Raw genomic sequence first — 21,193 nt, forward strand, 5'->3', positions numbered from 1 at the left:
AACAATGTCATAATCCCACATACCAATCCATGCCCTAAGCTTGTCTGCCTTTCCGACAATACTCCTTGCATTTAAATAAATACACCTGAGAACATTTCTATCATGTATAAATCTAAAAAAAACCCCATCAATTAGTGTAGTAGTAAATGCAACACCGTTACAGCACTAGGGGCCCATGTGTCTGCACACGATTCCTCTGGGAAATCCCATTTCCCCCAATCCTCCAAAAACATACAGAGTGGGTGGCACAGGTTTCATGGACCAGAAGGACCTTCTACCATGTTTTTTTTTAAATTTAGAAATAAACACAAGGCCTCACCGCCCAAATAACTAATTAACCTACTAACCCCGTACATCTTTGGAATGTAGGAAGAAACTGGAGGATCAGAAAGTGGTTATTGTACTCATGTATAGGACAAGAAAATTGGTTGCGTGGCACCACTAAGTATTCTCCTTGTATGGAGACCAAGAGATTGGCCATCCTATAGCGATACCATCGTCAGAATCAATACGGATGAGAATCGACTTATAAAAACAAAATTGATCTCCCAATAAATTCTAATTAATCTCAGCAAGGAATTTACTGCGGCCTCTGCAATTCGCCTGGACAACCAGGGCTTTTGGTGGCATTCAGTCCCTAGACACTTCTATCTTTGCTGGTTGAAGAAACGCCAGATCTTCCAGTCACATCTCGCAACACTCCGTCCTAAGTCAGGAAGGCACGGCAGCGCCTACATTCCCAAAGGGAGCTGAGGAGGGCTAGACTACTGGCTCTCATCTCGACACTATTTTGCATGAGCACAATTGAGATGCATCTTTCCCCTTATTGTTTAAAGCAATACCGTTTGACCTGCTGAGATTCTCTGGCATTGTGTTTTTACAATCGAGAGTGTTCTGTCCGGCTGCATCACTGTGTGGGATGGGAGCCGCAAGTCAATACAGAGGATCATCAAAATGGCCGAAAAGATCACCAGGGGTCTCGCTTTCCTCTATTGACGACATTCACCAGGAGAGTTGCTTAAATAGGGCTCTATAGAGGACCCTTTCCATCCAGCACACAGGATCTTTGTAGAAACACACAGAAATGCTGGAGGAACTCAGGCAGACCAGCAACACCCAGAGGAGGTAAAGATAAATTACCTGTTTTGGGTCTGGGTCCTTCTTCAAGAAATAAGCAAAGAACAGGAAGGTGTAAGAATAAAGAGACCGAAGACTGCACAGGATCTTTGATCCACTAACATCAGGAACATCAAAATCAGGACGGCCAGGCTGGGGAATAGCTTCGTCCCGCAGGCTGTGAGAGTGACCGGTTTCCCTTAATTGAGTAAATCCCAAAATGTTTATATATTTCTATTTTATATTATATCTTTATATGTCCTTATGATGTGTTGTTAGTTGTTCTCTGGAGAAACGCTGTTTTTTTTCTGGTTGTATGCGTACAGATGAGAATAAACATGAACTTAGACTCGTTAATTAGCTTTAACCATTAAGGATGTTGTCAGTGGGGGCTGCAGACACACTAACCACAGAAGGCAGGTGGTGTCGTTCACCTGGGCTCACTTCCCTGCTTTGTTGCTGGGTCCGAGGTGCATAGAGCTTCACTGGAACAACTCCTCAGATGAAGATCAGCCTTCATCACATCTTCATTTTTAAGGCCATAGAACATTGCAGCACAGAAACAGGCCCCTTTAGCCCTTCTAGTCTGTGCCAAGCCATTTTTATTTCCATAGTCCCACTGACCTGCACCCAGTTCATACCCCCTCATCCATGTACCTGTCCAAATACTTCTCAAATACTAACATTGAGCACTCATTCACTACTTCAGCTGGCAGATCGTTCCCTAAACTTTTCCCCTTTCACCCATCTCCTCTGGTTTGTGTCTCACGTAGCTTCAGTGGAAAAAAACCTACTCATATTTACTCTTTTTATCCCTCTCATAATTTTAAATAAAACACTTTTAAACGGCCCCTCATTTTTCTATATTCCAGGGCTGTTGCTTTTGTGAAACAGCTTTCTGGGGCCTTTCACCACAACTCAACCAACTCAACTCAAGGTCAGATTTACATTTAAGCCAACCTGGGCAAAGGGAATTGAAACAGAAAAGGTTGGGAACATTACTGCACAGACACAGGCCTCTTCGGCTCTTCTCATCTGTGCCACTGTCCTGCACCCAGTCCATAGCCCTCCATATCTCTCCCTGTCCAAATTCTTCTTAAATGTTAAAATTGAGCCGATATTCACCACTTCAGCTGGCAGAGAGGGAGCGAGGGGGGACGAGGGAGAGGGGGGGACGAGGGAGAGAGGGGGGACGAGGGAGAGAGGGGGGACGAGGGAGAGAGGGGGGACGAGGGAGAGAGGGGGGACGAGGGAGAGAAGGGGAGCGAGGGAGAGGGGGAGCGAGGGAGAGGGGGAAGTGAGGGAGAGGGGGAGCGAGGGAGAGGGGGAAGTGAGGGAGAGGGGGAGCGAGGGAAGCGAGGGAGAGAGGGAGCGAGGGAGAGGGGGAAGTGAGGGAGAGGGGGAGAGAGGGAGAGGGGGGAGCGAGGGAGAGGGGGGGAGCGAGGGAGAGGGGGGGAGCGAGGGAGAGGGGGGGAGCGAGGGAGAGGGGGAAGTGAGGGAGAGGGGGAGCGAGGGAGAGGGGGAGCGAGGGAGCGAGGGAGAGCAAGGGAGCGAGGGAGAGGGGGAGCGAGGGAGAGGGGGAGCGAGGGAGAGGGGAGCAAGGGAGAGGGGGGAGCGAGAGAGAGGGAGTGAGATGGATCCCTGCATTTTATGAAGAGATAGAAAGAGCCCACCTCACTGACAAAAGGCAAAGGAGGAAAAACCCAACACCCAACCCCAACCAACCAATTTTCCCTTGCAACCGCTGCAATCGTGTCTGCCTGTCCCGCATCGGACTGGTCAGCCACAAACGAGCCTGCAGCTGACGTGGACTTTTTACCCCCTCCATAAATCTTCGTCTGCGAAGCCAAGCCAAAGAAGAAGAAGAAGAAGAAGAAGAAGAAGAGAAAGAAACATGCAGGGCATGAGTAGGCTACTATGCTGTGTGACTGAAAAAGTCGTGTTCCTGATCACTGTCAACCTTGCCAAGTGATAATCTAATGAAAACAACACCACACTTGATTGGCCAATGCTCAGACCGCATGCATGGCCATCTGAAGGGCCGGATGTGGCCTGTTACCCAGGTGCTCCCAGTCATCCCCTTCATATCCAGGTTGGGTTACTGATGGGCCCAGACAATCTGCTGGAATTTGAGGGGGGAAAACTGGGAGGTGGGAGAATGGGCAGAGCCAGGAGCAGAGGCAGGAGAGTGGGGAAGAAGGCGGGAGAGTGGGGGCGGAGGCGGGAAAGTGGGGGCGGAGGCAGGAGATGGGGTGGAGGTGGGACAGTGGGGGCAGAGGCGGGAGATGGGGTCAGAAGTGGGAGATGGGGTCAGAGGCGGGAGATGGGGTCAGAGGCGGGAGATGGGGTGGAGGCAGGAGACAGGGCAGAGGCGGGAGAGTTGGAGACAGGGGCAGAGGGCAGAGTCAGGAGAAGAGGCAGGAGACAGGGCCAGCAGAGGTGGGCGGGGAAGGGGACGGGTAGGGGGAGAGTGGAAGAGACTGGGCAAATCAGGAAAGGGAGCAGGATGAGTCATTCCCTCCCGCATACTCAAGCGGATGTTCATGGATTGAATAGAACAGGTAGAGGAGAAAGGTTTCGTCTTAACCCCGCGATGCTCACCTGAGTTGTTGCTGCTTCGGGGCGGGTGTCTCCACTGGCCGCGGCTCCCGAGGTTTTGGACCACCGGACTGCGGCGAGTGTTGGGAGGCGATGTCCCCCGAGGCAGAGGGGAGTGGGATGGGAGAGGGAAGGTCAGTTGCTCTAGGGTTAGTGGCAGCCACGGGGTGAGGGGTGGAGAAGGCCAAGGGAAAATCCGGCAGGAGAAAGGCGTGCGGGACGGATTGTCGGTGGAGGTCCCTGAAGCTCAACCTCTGCTCAGAGAGGGCGGCGGACGGTGGCCAGGAATCCTCCGCGGGAGCCTCCTCCGCCACGAGCTTCCTGCAGTCCCAAGGCCGGTGGTTAGCGCTCGGGGCACTGAGAGGTGCTGGGCCATTTGCCTTGCCCATCTCCTGGCCGTGATTACACGCCCCAGACAGAGAACTCTCTGCCTCTGGTCCCCCAGCTCGCTGCTTCCTTCCCCCTGCCGTCTCCATCCCGGCCGTTAATGGCCCCATCCCTCGACCAGCGTTCCTGGCTGGCGCCTGCTCCGAGTGGCTCAGGGTGCGAAGTCCCCCTTCCCTTCCTGCACCCCCGTCCGCCTCCCCGGGGAAGAATTCCCAAGTCTTCTCGCCGGACTCCTGGACGGCGGACCGGGCTGAGCTGCCTTCCTCCTCGGGACTGACTTCCAGACCTGCTGGCAGTCGGTCCTCGCCCAGAGATGCAGCCTCCGGTGAGTTCGCCCATAGTGTGGCAGGCTGGACCTCAACAAGGTGGTGGAATTCAATGAGCCCCCACGACCCAGCCTGCTGGAAAACATCCAATTTGTTTGAATTGCCATCACTGCCAGTTGATGTGTTTATTACCTCCGCTGAGAGCGTGGAAAGACAAGTCTTGTAGAGCTCAACGCCTGGGATCTCATTTGGGTTCAACTCCGAGGCACTGGGTTCTGCATCGGCTGAGGGTCGCACAGCGGGCGGTGTGGAGGCAGTTTCGGGCTGCTCAGGGTTGGCCTCAGCAGCTGGGCTGGAGAGCACAAGGGAGGCCTTTTGCTCGAGTCTTTGGTGCAACTGCAGAGCAGCAGGGCAGCCCAGTATCTCCTGCCTCTCCTCCATCGCTTCACCTTTGTCAGCCTCGTCCCCGTGGTTGCATTCGAATGAACGAGGGGGCTTCGGAGGAGCTGGGTCAGTGTGATTCAAACATGGGGCGGCAATGAGATTCCTTTCACCTGCCACAGCCTTGGGTCTCCCCCCTGTCTCCTCAGGGCTCCCCTCTGTCCTTCCCCTTGTCCCCTTGGGGCTCACCCCTGACTCCTCGGGGCTCACCCCTGACTCCTCGGGGCTCACCCCTGACTCCTCGGGGCTCCCCCCTGTCCTTCCCTTTGTCCCCTCGGGGCTCCCCCCTGTCCCCTCGGGGCACTCTTCTGTAGCACGTGATTTTCCTTCCCCCGTGACCCTGGCTGGACTCTCACAGCGGCTCCCGCCCAGCTGAATTTCCGAAGCGGGCAAGCAATCATTGGGGACCTGGTCCTCATTCTGCAGAAAAATGGGAGAAAGGATGGCACTGCCACCAGTAACTGGCGGCTCGCCTCCAGCCCGGCTGGGTGGCGCCGGAGGTCTCTCCAGGTGATGTCCCCCCAGGTGATGTCCCCTTGGAGCCTCTCCTCCAGGCAATGGGCCGCTTTGCACCTCAGGGTCACCGTAGGGGACACTCTGCCCCAGCTCCTGAGTTTGCTCTGGGTCCAAGACTGGCGAAGCGGCACCCTGCGCCAGAGGGACAGTCCAATGCATGCTCTCTGCCCAGTCTGCGCGCATTCTGCTCCCAACCAAGGGCTCGCCATCCTGGACCCATCCTCCAGACCAGTCCATGGAAGAGCTGCTCCCTTTGCCCTGGCTCTGCACGGCCAGATGACCCCCCACTTGGGCCAGCGTGGACGAGACCTTTTCTTCTCCCTCGTCCTCCTTCGGCGCATCAGAAGGTACTTGATTGTTCGAATAATCCGGCCAGGGCCCTCGTTGACCTCCTCCGACCTCGATGCCAACTCCAGCCGACCACAGGACCGTGCCTGTGCCTTTGGACGGGGAAGAGGTAGCTGGCGGCTGCGGTGCAGAGGCAGGGCTCACAGCTGCGTTGTTCAGTGGGGAGACCCGGGGAGCCGGCAGGGAGCTGCAGTGGGTCACTTCGCTTGCAAGGTTGACCACGTCGGTGCTCAGGGCATCAGGTGTACCTTGAGAGCCAAAGGTTACACTGGAGAGAGAGGACGGGAATGGAGGAGATTTTAATAACGTATCAGCCAAGAGATCCTCAAAGAAAGGGTTACTCTGCAGAGCAATGAAGAAAGGGTTGGTAGGAGGCTTGAAGAACGGCACTCGCCCTTCCTCAGCACCCATGAAAGGGTTAGTGTTAGTTGCACGATGCAGAATGTGAGGGGATGAAGGAAGGGGAGGAGGAGGGTGCAGTGACAAGCAATGGGAAAACGAGGGAGAATCAGAACGGGTTTCTACCGCAGGAGATACTTCCCGGCTGTGGAGGGAAGACAGAAGTCCTCCTGGTTAGTGTGGCGTTGGGACCAAACAGAACATTTCAACCTTTCCTTAGATTTATATCTGGTTAGATCAGTAGTTCTCAACCTTCTTTCCCACTCCCATACCACCTGTCATCCCTTACTAACCACAGAGCATAGGATGCTGAGGGTCAGTGGTTGAGAAGCACTGCTATCAGTGCTCTGTGGTTACTCAGGGATGACTGAAGGTGGTATGGGAGTGGGGAAAAAAACGATTGAGGACCACTGTTAGAACCACGGAACACAGCAGCGCAGAAACAATCCTTTTGGCCCGCCTAGTCCACGCTCAACCGTGATTCTGCCTATTCTAGAGCCATTGACCTTCGCCCTCACTACCAACCCCTTCCATCCATGTATCTATCCTAACATTTGCAACGTACAATACAGTTCAAATCATTTTTAAAGTCCCTGAAGTACGGCGCCCGAGAAACTATCTCCTGACTAAACTGGTCACTTTTTTTTTACTAAAACCTTTTCAGTGGTAATTTTATTTCATTCTAATCTTAGTTCAGGGAGATAAAGGCAACATGTGCCCCCGGACATGGGGAAATGGCTCCGAATCTAACTATTAGTTGGGGTAGACTGGGATATGAAGGGTAATGTCAATGGGGGAGGGGATAATGTCAGGGGGAGAGGGGTAATCTGCCCGTCTTCAGCAAGATTCATCAGTACCCCATCTTCAGCGAGATTCATCTGTAAAATTAGTCTTCAGTGAGATTTATCCATACCCTGAGTTTTCAGCAAAATTCATCCATACCCAGAGTCTTCAGCAAGGTTCATCCATATCCTGAGTCTTCAGAGAGATTCATCCATCCTCTGAATCTTTAGTGAGGTTCATTTGTACCCCATCTTCTGCAAAATTCATCAAGCCCTCGAGTCTTCAGTGAGGATCATCTGTCCCTCATGTCTTCAGGGAGAATCATGCATATGATGAGTCTTCAGCAAGGATCTTCCATACCGGAGTCTTCAGCCAGGTTTATTCCTACCCCGAGTCTTCAGCAAGGTTCATCCATACCCCGTCTTTAGTGAGGTTCATTCATACCCAAGTCTTCAGTGAGATTCATCAGTACCCCGTCTTGTGAGATTTTTCCATCCCCTGGTCTTCAGTGAGGTTCATCCATATGAATGAGTCTTCAGTGAGAGTCATCCATATGACAGGTCTTCAGCGAGGTTCACATGTACCACAAATATTCAGTGAGATTCATCAGTACTATGTCTTCAGTGGGATTCATCAATACTCTGAGTCTTCAGTGAGGTTCATCCATCCCTTGAGTCTTCCATGAGGATCATCTATACGATGAGTCTTCAGTGAGGATCATCTGTATGAGTCTTCAGCAAAATTCATCCATCTGAATCTTCAGCAAGATTCATTCATCCCAATCTTCAGTGAGAATCATCCATACTATATCCAACAAGAATCATCCATATATTGAGTCTTCAGCAAGGATCATCCATATGTTGAGCCTTTAGCGAGGCTCATTAGTACCAGAGTCTTCCATGAGATTCATCTGTATGGGTCTTCAGTGAGATTCATCTGTTCCCCTAGACTTCAGCGAGATTCATCTGACCCTGAGTCTTCAGCAAAATTCATTCATCCCTGAGCATTCAGCAAGATTCATCCATCCCAGAGTCTTCATTGAGAATCATCCATACTATGTCTTCAACAAGAATCCTCCATATGTTGAGTATTCAGCAAGGATCATCTATATGAGTCTTCAGCGAGGCTCATTAGTACCAGAGTCTTCCGTGAGATTCATCTGTATGGGTCTTCAGTGAGATTCATCTGTCCTCCTAAACTTCAGTGAGATTCACCTGTTCCCGAGTCTTCAGCAAGATTCATCCATCCCTGAGTATTCAGCAAGATTCATCCATACTATGACTTCAACAAGAATCATCCATATGTTGAGTCTTCAGCAAGGATCACCCATATGTTGAGTCTTCAGCAAGGATAATCCATATGTTGAGTCTTCAGCGAGGCTCATTCATACCAGAGTCTTCAATGAGATTCATCTGTCCCCCTAGACTTCAGCGAGATTCATCTGTCCCCCTAATCTTCAGTAAGATTCATTGGTAGGACGAATCTTCAGTGAGACTCATACATACAATGAGTTTTCAGTGAGATTCATTCTTACAACAGTGAGATTCATCCATCCACCAAGTCTTCAGCGAAATTCATCCCTCCCCTGAGTCTTCAGCATTCCTCCATATGCCGAAACTTCAGCAAGATTCATTCATCCCCAGAGTCTTCAGAGAGATTCATCCATTCCCAAGTCTTCAGCAAGTTTCATCCATACCTGAGATTCATCTGCCCCTCCCCCATCATCAACAAGAATAAATTGAAAGAAAGAACGTGTCTCATCTGTCTGCACATCTTTGTCCTTCATTAATTGCTTGAACTTATCCCACATGCCATTTGACTTCATTCTCACAGTATATCTGATAGACTGGACACAGACTGGGATATGCTTCACTGAGCATCTTCGCTCTGTCAGCTGCAAAAGCAAGAAAGGACCTCCCAGTGGCCAACCATTTCAATTCTTCACACCATTCCTACATATCATGTCTGTCCGTGGCCTCATACACTGCCAGACCACAGCTCCCCAAGAATCGGAACTCTCTCCAACCAGCCTGTATTAACACTGACTTCACCCCCTTCTCCAAGTCTTTCTCTTTGCCTATCTCCTTTCCTCCAGCTAGCTCCCCACCCCCTTCTCTTCCCTCTCATTCAGTGCTACCCCCTCCGTTATCACATTTCAGCCTTTTTTCTCATACCCTCCCCCTGCATCCACCTACGACCTCTTACCTTTTGGCCAGTCCTCCTCTCCCTGCCCCTTCCTTCCTTCCTTGTCTCCTCCCATCTTTTATTCAGATACCTGCCTGTTTCTTGCTCAAACCTTGATGAAGGGCCCAGGCTTGAAATGTAGGTTATCATTCTTTTTTCCCTGTGGATGCTGTGTGACCTGCTGAGTTTCTCCAGCACATTTGTGCTCTGCAACTTCCTATAACTTTCACCTCAATTCACTGAGAACATCACAAATGCAGTTGTTGCAAATTCTTCCAAGCTCACAGTCAATCCCAGAGCAGATCCCCAGCACTGAGGCCTGGACACATTGGTTACATCCAATGTGTCGGCCATCTCACTCTTGAAACTCTTTAATCTGAGCTGGATCATTGGAAGGTTTCCAGGCAGAGATTCCAGGAGAGTTGAAATAGAAACCAAATCCCCACTGATCGTTTGAGATCCCTTGATGAACGATGATGAAAAAGGACAGAACCTTGATGAAATATGATCAAATCTCGATGAACAATGATGAAAGATGGAACCATGATGAACAACAATGAAAAAAGACGGAACATCGATAAATGACGATGCAAGAAGATGGAACCATGATGAAAGAGGACAGAACCTCAATGAATAAAGATGGAAGACGATGGAACCTCGATGAAAGATGGCAGAACCTCGATGAACAACGATGGAAGAGGACAGAACCTCGATGAATAATGATAAAAGAGGATGGAACCTCGATGAAAGAGGGCAGAACCTCGATGAACAACGATGGAAGAGGATGGAACCTTGATGAAAGAGGACAGAACCTCGATGAATAATGATAAAAGAGGATGGAACCTCGATGAAAGAGGGAAGAACCTTGATGAACAACGATGGAACCTCGATGAAAGAGAACAGAACCTCGATGAACAACGATGGAAGAGGATGGAACCTCAATGAAAGAGGGCAGAACCTCGATGAACAACAATGGATGAAGATTGAACCATGATGAAAGAGGGCAGAACCTCGATGAACAACGATGGAAGAGGATGGAACCTTGATGAAAGAGGACAGAACCTCGATGAACAACGATGGAAGATGGAACCATGATGAAAGAGGGCAGAATCTTGATGAACAACGATGGAAGAGGATGGAACCTTGGCGAATGATGTTGATACAGGATCTACTTTGGTGAACGATGATGAAAAATGATCAAACCTTGATGAATGATGAAAGTCCAGCCCCTCTTGATTCAAGAATAGTTTTTTTCCATTACAATTGGTTTCTTGAACTACCCGAGACCACTCCATTACCACTAAAAGATCTGAATGCATTATGAAACACCCTCTTTTCCTTTCACCAATTGCAACTGTGAGCATTTCCCTGCCTTTTGCCTCTGACATTTATTAGCTTGTTTTCTATCCTGCATATTGTGGTAAATTAATATATAGTATTAGGATTTGTGTATCCGCAGCAAGCAAGAATTTTGATGCTCTTGTACATAGTCCTTATATACCAACCATTCACCCCCATTAGTCAGGCTCTTGTGTCCCATCTGTGGGACCCACATTGATCATCTCAGAACCCACAGAACTGAGTGGAGGTGCTCATCCATCCTGAGGGATTGCCGAGGAGGGACTGTGTTGGAGCCAGTACAGTTCCACAATACCATTGTGACAGACCTGCACCCACTGCAAGTGGCACAGAGTGGCAGAGCCAGTGGACCTGCAGCCTCCCAGTGCCAGAGACATGGGTTCAATGTGAAATCTACATGGAGTCTGCGCTTTCTCCCTGTGACCGTGTGGGTTTCCTCTGCATGCACTGGTTTCCTCCCTCAGTGGGGTTCAGATTGGTAGGATAACTGCCACAGTAAACAGCCATGAGCATTTAGGTGGGTGGTAGGATCGGGGTGGTGGGGGGGGGGGGGGTGGAAGGGGTTGATGCCAATATGGGATCAATGTTGGCCAAGTCATTGAGTATTTTTAAGGCAGAGATTGACAGGTTATAAGACCATAAGACATAGGAGCAGAAATAGGCCATTCAGCCCATTGAATCTGCCTCACCATTCAATCATGAGCTGATCCATTTCTCCCCATAACTTTTGATGCCCTGGCTAATCAAGAACCTATCAATCTCTGCCATAAATACACCCAATGACCCGGCCTCCACAACCACCTGAGGCAACAAATTCCTCAGATTCGCCACCCTCTGGCTGAAGAAATTCCTGTCTCTCTGTTCTAAGCAGATGCCCTTCAATCCTCAAGCTGTGCCCTCTTCTCCTGTACTCTTCCACCATGGTTCTCAATTAGCAGGACATCAAAGGTTATGGGGAGAAAGCAGGTCAGTGGAGTTGAGTGGTAAAATAGATCAGCTCATGATTAAATGGCAGAGCAGACTCAATGGGCTGAATAGCCTATTTGTGTTTCTACATTTTATGGTCTTATTGTAGGATCAATGGAAATGGTCAGTTAGAACTGTGGTCCTGTGACAGATTATGTTACATTTTATATTGCTTGTGTATATATGTTATAAAGGAAATAAATTGTGGGAGGCTTTTTAGTGTAGGTCACATACAAACACTTCAAAAGAGATCTCATTTAAAATTCCAGAGCTCTGCTTAAGCCAGACAGTTCAGGTTCCAAGTGCTTTTGCAAAACCTTTGAAGGATGCCTATAAGGACTTCACAAGTAGGAGTTAATTGGACCTGCTGTGGAGTAATGGATTATTGTTTTGGAAAGCAACAGATGAACGAATTCAGAAGATTGGGCCCAGTGCCGCAGTCTGAGTGCAGAGTGCTGTTCTAAGAGGGTCATGTGGCTTTCTTTGAGAGTGAGAGAGAATTCAGTTCTACAGTTCAGCAACAGCTGGGACTAGAACAGGACAAGCTGGCAAGCTTGTGGAAAAACCCTATTTTGAAGACGGGTTGTGAGTTCTTAGTTCAGCCGGTTGAAAGACCTTGTGGTCCATACAAGAGGAGAAGGCTGGCTGTATAAGGTTTCACTTGAAATAAGGGAAACAAAAAGGAACTCTGTGGTGACCTGAAAGAAAGAGGTTATCATCTGGAAAACCCTGTCGGGGCAAGTTTCTTTGGCAAGACACTGACGTGGCTGATTAGAAGGGATCAGTTTGTGTCCAACGAGCAACAAATCTCTCTCTGAAACCCGACAAGAACCTTCCTGAGCGGTAACCATTTACCTTTCAAGCACCAAAGCCTGGTGAAATTCATAAATGTTAAATTCTGTGCACAGTCTAAGAATTGCCTGCAACCAGTGAACTTGGAGGAGAAGTGAGATTGGACTGTGAACCAAAGAACTTTTCTGAACTTACATAGAAGGGGGTTGAGTTAGGTTAAGTTAATAGTAATGTTAAAGTTTGATCCTGTTTTCACGTTTAAAGAAAATTAAAAGAAACTTCTGTTTAAGTAACCATTTGTCTTAGTGAATTTCTATTGCTGCTGGGTTTTGGGGTCCTCTGTGCCCAGAACAGTCCGAAGGGCCTTTTTCAATGCTGTGTGTCTCCTTGACTCCATTACAGAATGACATAGTCCCATGTCTATATCAATCTGTTTTGGATCCAGGTGGTCTGGAAGCTCCCATTTGCAGCATAAAAGAAAAATTGCGATCGTTCTCCTGACATTATTTCCATTGCACTGCAAATATATGTTGATAGGGCCGGAAGGAAGGCAAGATTTGATGAAACACTCCCAAGATCAACAGGTGACAAAGATTTGTCATGAAAGGTTCCTCCTTGACTGGATCATTTAGCAAAAGTGTGGCGCAAGAACCCTGTAACCTGAAGATGGTGGAAATGCACCCAGCAGAGACTCTTCTATTCAAGTAAAAACACAGAAATGCTGGAGGAACTCCGCAGGTCTCACAGCGTCCATAGGAGGTAAAGATATATTTCCGATGTTTTGGGCCTGAGCCCTTCTTCTAGGTATGAGTAAATGTCTTTAAAACGCTGCAATTGTCTCCACTTCTACCACCTCCTCTGGCAGCTCATTCCTACTTGCTGTGTGACCTGCTGAGTTTAGTAAAAATGCAGAAACAGTGTAAGGACACAGCCGGTCTCGCAGCGATCACAGGAGGGAAAGACATATTCCTGATGTTTCAGGCCTGAGCCCTTCTTCAATGTATGAGGAAAAAGTAGGCTGGCAGGTGCCCGAATTAAAAGGGCAGGAGGAGATGGGGAGAATGGGCAGGGGAGAGTAAAGACCAGCAAGCAAAAGCTATTAATTGGATATGGATGGGACACAGGAGAGAGGAAAGATGAAACTCGATCGACAGGGGCGGAGGGTTGGCTTTGTGAATGCAGAACTGGATGAAAGGAGTCAGAGGGAAAAGGGGGGAAGGGAGACAGAGGAAAAAGGGGGGGAGGGAGAGATACAGAGTGTGTGAAAGGAAAGGATACTTGCTGTGGGGGGGAATAACAGAAACCGGAGAAGTTGATATTAATGCCATCCATTTGGAGGATGTCCAGACAAAATGTGTTCCTCCTGTTTGCAGGTGGTCTCAGTTAGGCAGTGCACGAGATCATGGAGAGTTATTTAAAACCATCTCAGCCGCAAATTCTGACATAATCACCCAGAGAGGTGTGATCGAGAGCAGCACACAAACTTGCTTGACAAACTCAGCATGTCACGCAGCGTCCTTGGGAATTGAAGGGGAACCAACGTTTTGGGGCTTGGCCCCTTGTCAGGACTCAGGAAAAACAAGAGCGGTACGGTTGGCGTAATGGGTAGTGCCACGCCATTACAGCGCCAGCAATCGGGACCTAGGTTCGAATCCCACGCTGTCTGTAAGGAGTTTGTACCTTCTCACAATGTCTGCGTGTGTTTCCTCTGGGGGATCTGGTTTCCTCCCACTGTTCGAAATGTACCGAGAGTTGTAGGTCCATTGGGTGCAATTGGGTGGCCCAGGCCCATGGGCCGAAAGGGCCTGTTACCGTGTTGTATGTCTAAATTTTTATAAAAAGTAGGCACCTGATTAAAAAGGTAGGGTGGTGGAAGGAGCAGGGGAAGAACACAGACTGACAGGTAAGAAGTCATAGGTGGATAAAGGTGGGAGGATAGAGCAAGGAGAAGTGATGGGGAGGGGGAAGCTCTCTGAATAAAGAGGGAAGGAAAGGGGGTGGAGGAAAGGAAAGAGGGATATGGAAAGAGAGAGACTTGGAGGAGGGGGCGGGTTAACAGAAATTGGATATTTGGTCATCGACATAAATGCTGTCTGCTTGAAGACTGCCAAGACGGAATATAAGGAATCCTCCAATTGGCAGTGCATGAGGCCATGGACAAACTTCTCCATGTGATCTCCATAGCCATTTCTACCCCTAATAAAATGCAAACAAGCCTCACAAACTCCCTTCCAATTTCTGGCCTTGTGCATACTGTACATCCGACCTCCTGTGCTTTGTAATGGCAGCTGTGCCTTCAGCTGTCCAAACACACTTGGATCCCTGCTCTGAAAACAGAGAGCTAACAGTTATCCCTGTGAGTTGCCTGGCTTCCAGGGGGCCTTGGAGAACATGACCAGGTCATTTCAGTATCAACAGAATACCGGTGATGACTGTGGTTTTGACATTGAGATGCGTTAGAAACAGGAACACCCTTGCAAAGAATTATAGGAACTCAACAGCACAGAAACAAATCATTAGTCAACTCTGTTATGCCTTTTGCTGACACCCAAACATCACTTCTTATGTAGAACAGAGGCGCGGAGGAATTTCTTCAGCCAGAGGGTGGTGAATCTGTGGAATTTGTTGCCACAGGCGAGTGTGGAGACCAAGTCATTGGGAGTATTTAAGGCAGAGATTGACAGGTTCTTGATTATCCGGGGCATGAAAGGTTATGGGGAGAAGGCCGGGCAGTGGGGCCAAGTGAGGAAATGGATCAGCTCATGATTGAATGGTGGGGCAGACTCGATGGGCTTGGGGCAGCGCAGTTAGCACAGCGGTCAGCGCAAAGCCTTTAGAGCACCAGCAATCGGGACCGGGGTTCAAATCCATCACTGTCTGGAAGGAGTTTGTACATTCTCCCTTTGTGTGGGTTATCCCCAAAGGCTCCGGTTTTCTCCCACTGTTCGAAACGTACTGGGGGGGTGTAGGTCAATGAGTGGGATGGACTCATGAGCCAAAACGGCCTGTTTCCGTGCTGTATGTCTAAATTTAATTTTTAAAAAGATTACTCCTATGGTCTTCTCAGCCCAGTCTTCTCTTATGTAGTGAATCCCAGAAATGACCATACCCTTCATCTCAACTCCTCTATTCTTCTGAATGCTGAAGTCAAACAAAAAATGCTGGAAATATTAACCGTCAGGCAGCATGAGAAAACCATTGGGGAGGGCAGCAGTTTAGAGTGGAGTGGACAGGGTGCCTACTCCCTCATCCACATCGATCTCAACCATATGGAGACAGTAGATAGTGTCAGGTTCTTGGGAGTAACCACATTACGAAAGCCATTCAATGCCTCTACTGTCTCATGGTCCTGGCATGTCCCCGTGTCCCTCAACAACTTCTCACTAGAACCATCGAGCGCAGACTTGCTGGCTGCCTCACGGCGTGGGACAGGAGCTGCTCTGCTCAAGATCAGAAGCTGCAGAAGGCAGTGAGTGCAGCTCAGAACATCACGCAAACTCCCCTCCCTGGACCCCATCTTCATCTCCCACTGCCCAGGAAAGGCAGCCGACGCATCGAAGGACCCATCACGCCCCAGACACACTCTATTCTCCCTCCTCCCACTGGGGAGAAGGCTCAAGGATGTGAAAGTGCGCACCGACAGATTTAAAGACAGTTTCTTCCCTGCAGCCATCAGGCTCCTGAATGGACCCCGCCACAGTGCTCTCACGCTCCCCTTACTTGGTGATAATCCATGAATTGTGTTGTTCCACTTTATATGGCTGCACAAATATTAAACCCATCTTGCGAGACTCCTCGCTTAGAAACCCTTTTCACTATAACCGGTGTTACGTGACAACAAACTTGCACTTAATTCCTTTTCCCTTCAGAGAAAAATCCTTGACTTGCATATGTCATTTTGCCTGATCAAGTTACTCTCCACTAACGTTATCCTGCATTTGTCTCTTCCCAGTTTAGCTGTGATGGGTCCCTTCCCAAGTCATTAGAGTTAACTCTTTCCCATTGACCATTCTCCCATTTGATATTTTGAGTGGTAAATCATGTTGTGGTCACTGTTGGTTAACTGTATTATCACAGCAGATACAGCAGTGTTCCCTTCCACATTTGACTGATGACATTGACTGCATCTACCACCTCTGTAGGCAGCTCATTCTTCATTCCCACCACAGTCTGCGTGAAGTTCCCCCTTAAACATCTCACCTTTCACCCTTAACCCATGTCCTCTAGTTCTCGTCTCACCCAACCTCAGTGGGAAAAGTCTACTTTGCATTTACCTCATCCATACTCCTCAATATTTTGCATACCTCTATCAAATTTAAAAGTTTTAATTAAATTTAGACATACAGCATGGTGGTAGGACCTTGTGGTCCATGAGTCCATGCTGCCCAATTACACCAATTAACCTACAACTCCATACGTTTGGAATGGTGGGAGAAAACTGGAGCCCCCGGGAAAACCTACACAGACATGGGGAGAACATACAAACTTTTACAGACAGCACAGGATTCAAACTCCGGTCCCGATCGCTGGCGCTGTAATAACGTTGCGCTAACCACTATGGCTAACTGTGTTGCCCCTCATTCTCCGATGCTCCATGGAATAAAGTCCTAACCTGCTTAACCTTTTCCTGTAACTCATTTCATGAAGTCTGGGCAACAACCTAGTAAATCTTCTCCACACTCTTTCTATCTTATTGATATCTTTCCTGTAGTTCGGTGACCAAAACTGCACACAATCCTCCAAATTTGGCCTCACCAATGTCTTATACAACTTTACCATAACATCCCAACTTCTGTACTCAATACTTTGATTTATGAAGGTCAATATGCCAAAAGATCTCTTTACAACAATGATTTGGAAGAGGGGACAGAGTGCAGAGCAGCCAAGTTTGCAGATGATCCTAAACTGAGTGAAAAAACAAACTGTACAGCGGATGTGGAGAGGCTGCAGAAGGATATAGTTAAGTTAGGTGAGTGGGTAAAGGTCTGGCAGATGGAGTACAATATTAGTAAATGCGAGGTCATCCACTTTGGTAGGAAAAATAGAAGAGTAGATTATTATTTAAATGGTAAAAGAATGGGAGGGCTTGGGTATGAATCGCAAAAAGTTGGGTTGCAGATACAAAATAATGTTGGCCTTCATCGCTAGAGGAACTGAATTCAAGAGCAGGGAGGTCATGCTGCAACTATACAAGGTCCTGGTGAGGCTGCACCTGGAGAACTGTGTGCAGTTCTGATCTCCTTGAGGATGGATATACTGGCCTTGGAGGCAGTCCAGGGGAGGTTCACCAGGTCGATCCCAGAGGTGAGAGATCTTATAGAAACATATAAAATTATGAAAGGGATGGATAAGATAGAGGCAGGAAAATTGTTTTCACTGGTAGGTGAGACCAGAACTAGGGGACATAGCCTCAAGATTCAGGGAGTAGATTCAAGACGGAGATGAGGAAAAACTATTTTTCCCAGAGAGTCGTGAATCTGTGGAATTCTCTTCACAGGGAAGCAGTTGAGGCAACTTCATTAAACATATTTAAGGTTCAATTAGTTAGATTTTTACATCAAAAAGGAATGAAGGGAGATGGGGGAAAAGGCAGGTGGGTGGAGATGAGTCAATGAGCAGATCAGCCATGATCTCATTGAATGGCGGAGCAGTTTCAACGGGCCGGATGGCCGACTCCTGCTCTTATATCTTATGTTCTTATCTACCTGTGACATCACTTTCACATCTTTTTAGAATTCTTATTATCTTTAAGGATTAATGTTTTGCTCAGGTTCAGCTGCACAGATTCATCAAGTTTACGAATGACACCATGGAAGTTTGCCTCAGCGGCGGCAAACGATGAGTCGGCTTACGGAGAGGAGGTTGAAAGGCTCGGACAGTGGTGCAAGAGTAACATCCTGAGTCTCAATGTGGACAAGACGTAGCAGATGGTTATGCACTTCAGGAGGATGAAGGCCCACTCCCTACTCCCAGTCAATGGCTCCGTCGTATATGAATTGCAGAGCACAAAGTTCTTCGATGTCTAACCTGGATCCACACCACCTCCTCATTAGTCAAGAAGACACAGCAGTGCCTACACTTCCTCGGGAGGTCGAGGATGGCAAGATTACCGGCCACCATCCTAACAAAGTTGTACAGGAGCGCAATAGAGAGTGTCCTGTCTGCATCAGAGTGTGGTGTGGTCGCTGCAAAGCATCAGATCGGAGGTCAGTGCGGAGGGTGATTAAAACTGCTGAGAAGATCACTGGGGTTTCCCTTCCCTCTACTGATGACGTCTACAGAGAGAAAGTAGTGTTTAAAGAGGGCCCAGAGTATCATCAAGGACTCTTAACTCCCAAGCTGCATTATTGGTGAGTCTCTACCTTCAAGGACGAGGTGCAAATGCTTAAAAACCAAGACTGCCAGGTTGGGGAAACATCTTCTTCCCAAAGTTGGTGAGACAGTCGAACAATCCGAGAAGCCCTTAAATTATTTTTATGTAGATTTATTTCGGACCACTGTGTATATACGTCGTTTGGGTGTGTGTGGGGTCTGTGTGTGCGCAACATGGTCCAGAGATATGCTGTGTTGACAGGATGCATAATCAGATGACAACAAACTTGAATGTTTTCATGCTCCCTTCTCTTTATCATTCTGGTATTAAGGAGTGTTACCTTATCCCTGACCTGTGTATACCATTTTTCTTTGAGCTGGAAGCTGGATATACAGTAGCCAAGTGCATCGAGGCAAATTCAACAAAGGGTTAGAAAGCTCCTACTGCACTCTCCTGTCTCACACTCGCAGGACAGAGACAGAATTAACATCCCACCCTCAGGGTAGATGGAGGGCAGGATTGGCACAGAACAAAGCTCCATCTGAACGGAGTGAAACGCGAAAGTGTGCAGATGCTGTGATTGTAAAAATCGCAGAAATACTGGAGGAACTTGGCCGGTCTCACAGTGGCCATAACGGGTAAAGCTCCAATACTGGCATTTCGGGCCTGATTCCTTTTTCAAAGTATGAGTGAAATGCAGGCAGGTGCCTGAACTATAAGGCCGGGGAGAAGCACAGTCCAACAGACAAAAGATGTTAATTGGAAAAGGAAAGGTGAGAATTGATTGGGTGCGAAAGGATTGCTTTTGGCTTTGTAAAGCAAAGCTGAGAAAGAAGACGGAGGGAAAAGGAGAGAGAGAGAGAGAGAGATATGGGGGGGGGGGGAGAAAGGGAGGCTAATGGAAACCGGAGAAGCCGATGCTAATGCCATCCAGTTGGAGGGGGCTCAGATGGAAGATGAGGTGCTGTTCCTCCAATTTGCGGTGGTCTCAGACTGGCCATGCACAAGGCCACAGATAGACCTGTCAGCAAGGGAATTGAAATGGATGGCCACTGGGAGATCCATGCTATTGCAGCGGCCGGAGCTGAGGTGCTCAATGAAGCGATCTCTCAGGCTACATCCAGTCTCTCCGATGTAGACATCTAAACCATCCCATCAAAGCTCACACTCTGAACAGTCTCAGCAGGGAAATATCTCAAGAGCACAAGTGGGCTGTCAGGGGCAGTGGTGGAAGCAGATATAACAGTAGCAGATAAGAGGCTTCTGGATAGATGTGAATAGGCAGGGAATAAGCAGGCAGATGAGATTTAATTTGTTTGGCACAGACATTGTGTGCCAAAGGATGTGTTCCTTTGTCAGATCAGTTGGAGTAGAGTTTCCACTGCGTAATGCAAAATATAGTTGTATTCCTTGTTTCATTCCTACTCTAAAAACTGCTAATTATGGGTTCGCAGACTCTGGGAGGGGGCAGCAAACAAGCACAGGGCACCATAAACTGGGGGAACGTACTCCACTGAGAAGGAGAAGCAGTGGAGGCGACCCTCCAGGACGGTGACCGTGGCGGCGGACCAGCGAGGGGCTCAGCAGCTGAGGGACCCACACAGGCTACGGGCAACTTGTGGTCGGGGGACCCACACGAGCTGCGGGCAACTTGTGGACACACTGCACACTGCTGGAGATGGACTTGTGGGAACCAGGGCTCAGAGCCTGGATTCGAGAGGGTGCTAAAGGCAAGAAGGGCCTTGGGCGCTGAAGGTTTCCTGATCGTGTCGGGGGTTTGGATCTGGAGCTTGGGCGGCCGATGGATTGAACAGGAGTCTGTGCAGCTACAGAGGCTGCGGGAGAACTGGAGGCGAATCCATGGACAACTCGGTATCTCTGAAGGGACTCTCTTTTGCTCCTCTTTCTCTGACTGTAATGGATGCCAGGCAATTTATGGTGGTGGCGAATCTTTGCCTTACGGTAGATCAAATACAGTTTTGTCTAATATTCCATCTGTTTTATTTCATGACAAATAAAAGAATCTTGAATCAGAACCGAAAGCTCATGAAAAACCAGCTGCAAATGACAAAAAACGACACAACACAAAAGAGAAGCCATCCAACGCTTGGAGTGCATCGAAATTCTCCTTGCAAACCCCTCGCTCTCCCCCTCTCTCCCCCATACTTTTTCAATTATTTATCCAGCCCCCTTTTGAATAACATGATTGAATCCTATGTGATCCCATCACTCTGTTCCCATGTTTCTCAACTCCTTCTAGCTGCCCAGAATCATCTCTGTTGTTCTTTCTCAGCCTGCCCTGACACGGTGAACATACACCTACCCCCATCCCAGGGTCTCTCTGCCCTTCTGTCCCTTTTAGAATTATACTTGCTCCTTCACATTGACCTTTCCCATTCTTTCTGTTTCCTTTTTCCAAACAACTAGCAGGCACTCGAAGCTCCTAGTGGTACCTCAACCACAACACTACCAGAATCACCTGTGATATGGAAATATCACTGTTTTCTTCTGCACCAACTACGACTGTGAATATTTGGCTAACATAGAACATTCCAGCACAGTAAAGGTCCTTCAGCACACAATGTTGTGCCAACCTATATAAACCTACTACATAGCAACCTAACCCTCCCCCCACTTCATCCTTGAGCCTAAGAGTCTTTTGAATGCCCCTTTAGTACCTGTATCCCTAGCTCTGTCAAACTTTTTTCACCAGACATTATATCCT

General features: G+C 48.5%; 1 protein-coding gene across 5 annotated transcripts in view; it reads right to left on the reverse strand.

Annotated features, from left to right (window-relative positions):
- The window catches only part of LOC138756947 (rab11 family-interacting protein 1-like), a 111,939-nt gene that overhangs the window by 27,162 nt on the left and 63,584 nt on the right, over positions 1–21,193 (reverse strand). For all 5 annotated transcript variants that reach the window (XM_069923416.1, XM_069923415.1, XM_069923414.1 and 2 more), the window contains one exon: positions 3,718–5,940. In XM_069923416.1, the coding sequence (XP_069779517.1) occupies positions 3,718–5,940 (2,223 nt within the window). The remainder of the gene's footprint in view (positions 1–3,717; positions 5,941–21,193) is intronic.

The sequence above is a fragment of the Narcine bancroftii genome, chromosome 3 (genome assembly GCF_036971445.1).
Source record: "Narcine bancroftii isolate sNarBan1 chromosome 3, sNarBan1.hap1, whole genome shotgun sequence".
In the NCBI taxonomy this organism is placed as follows: Eukaryota; Metazoa; Chordata; class Chondrichthyes; order Torpediniformes; family Narcinidae; genus Narcine; species Narcine bancroftii.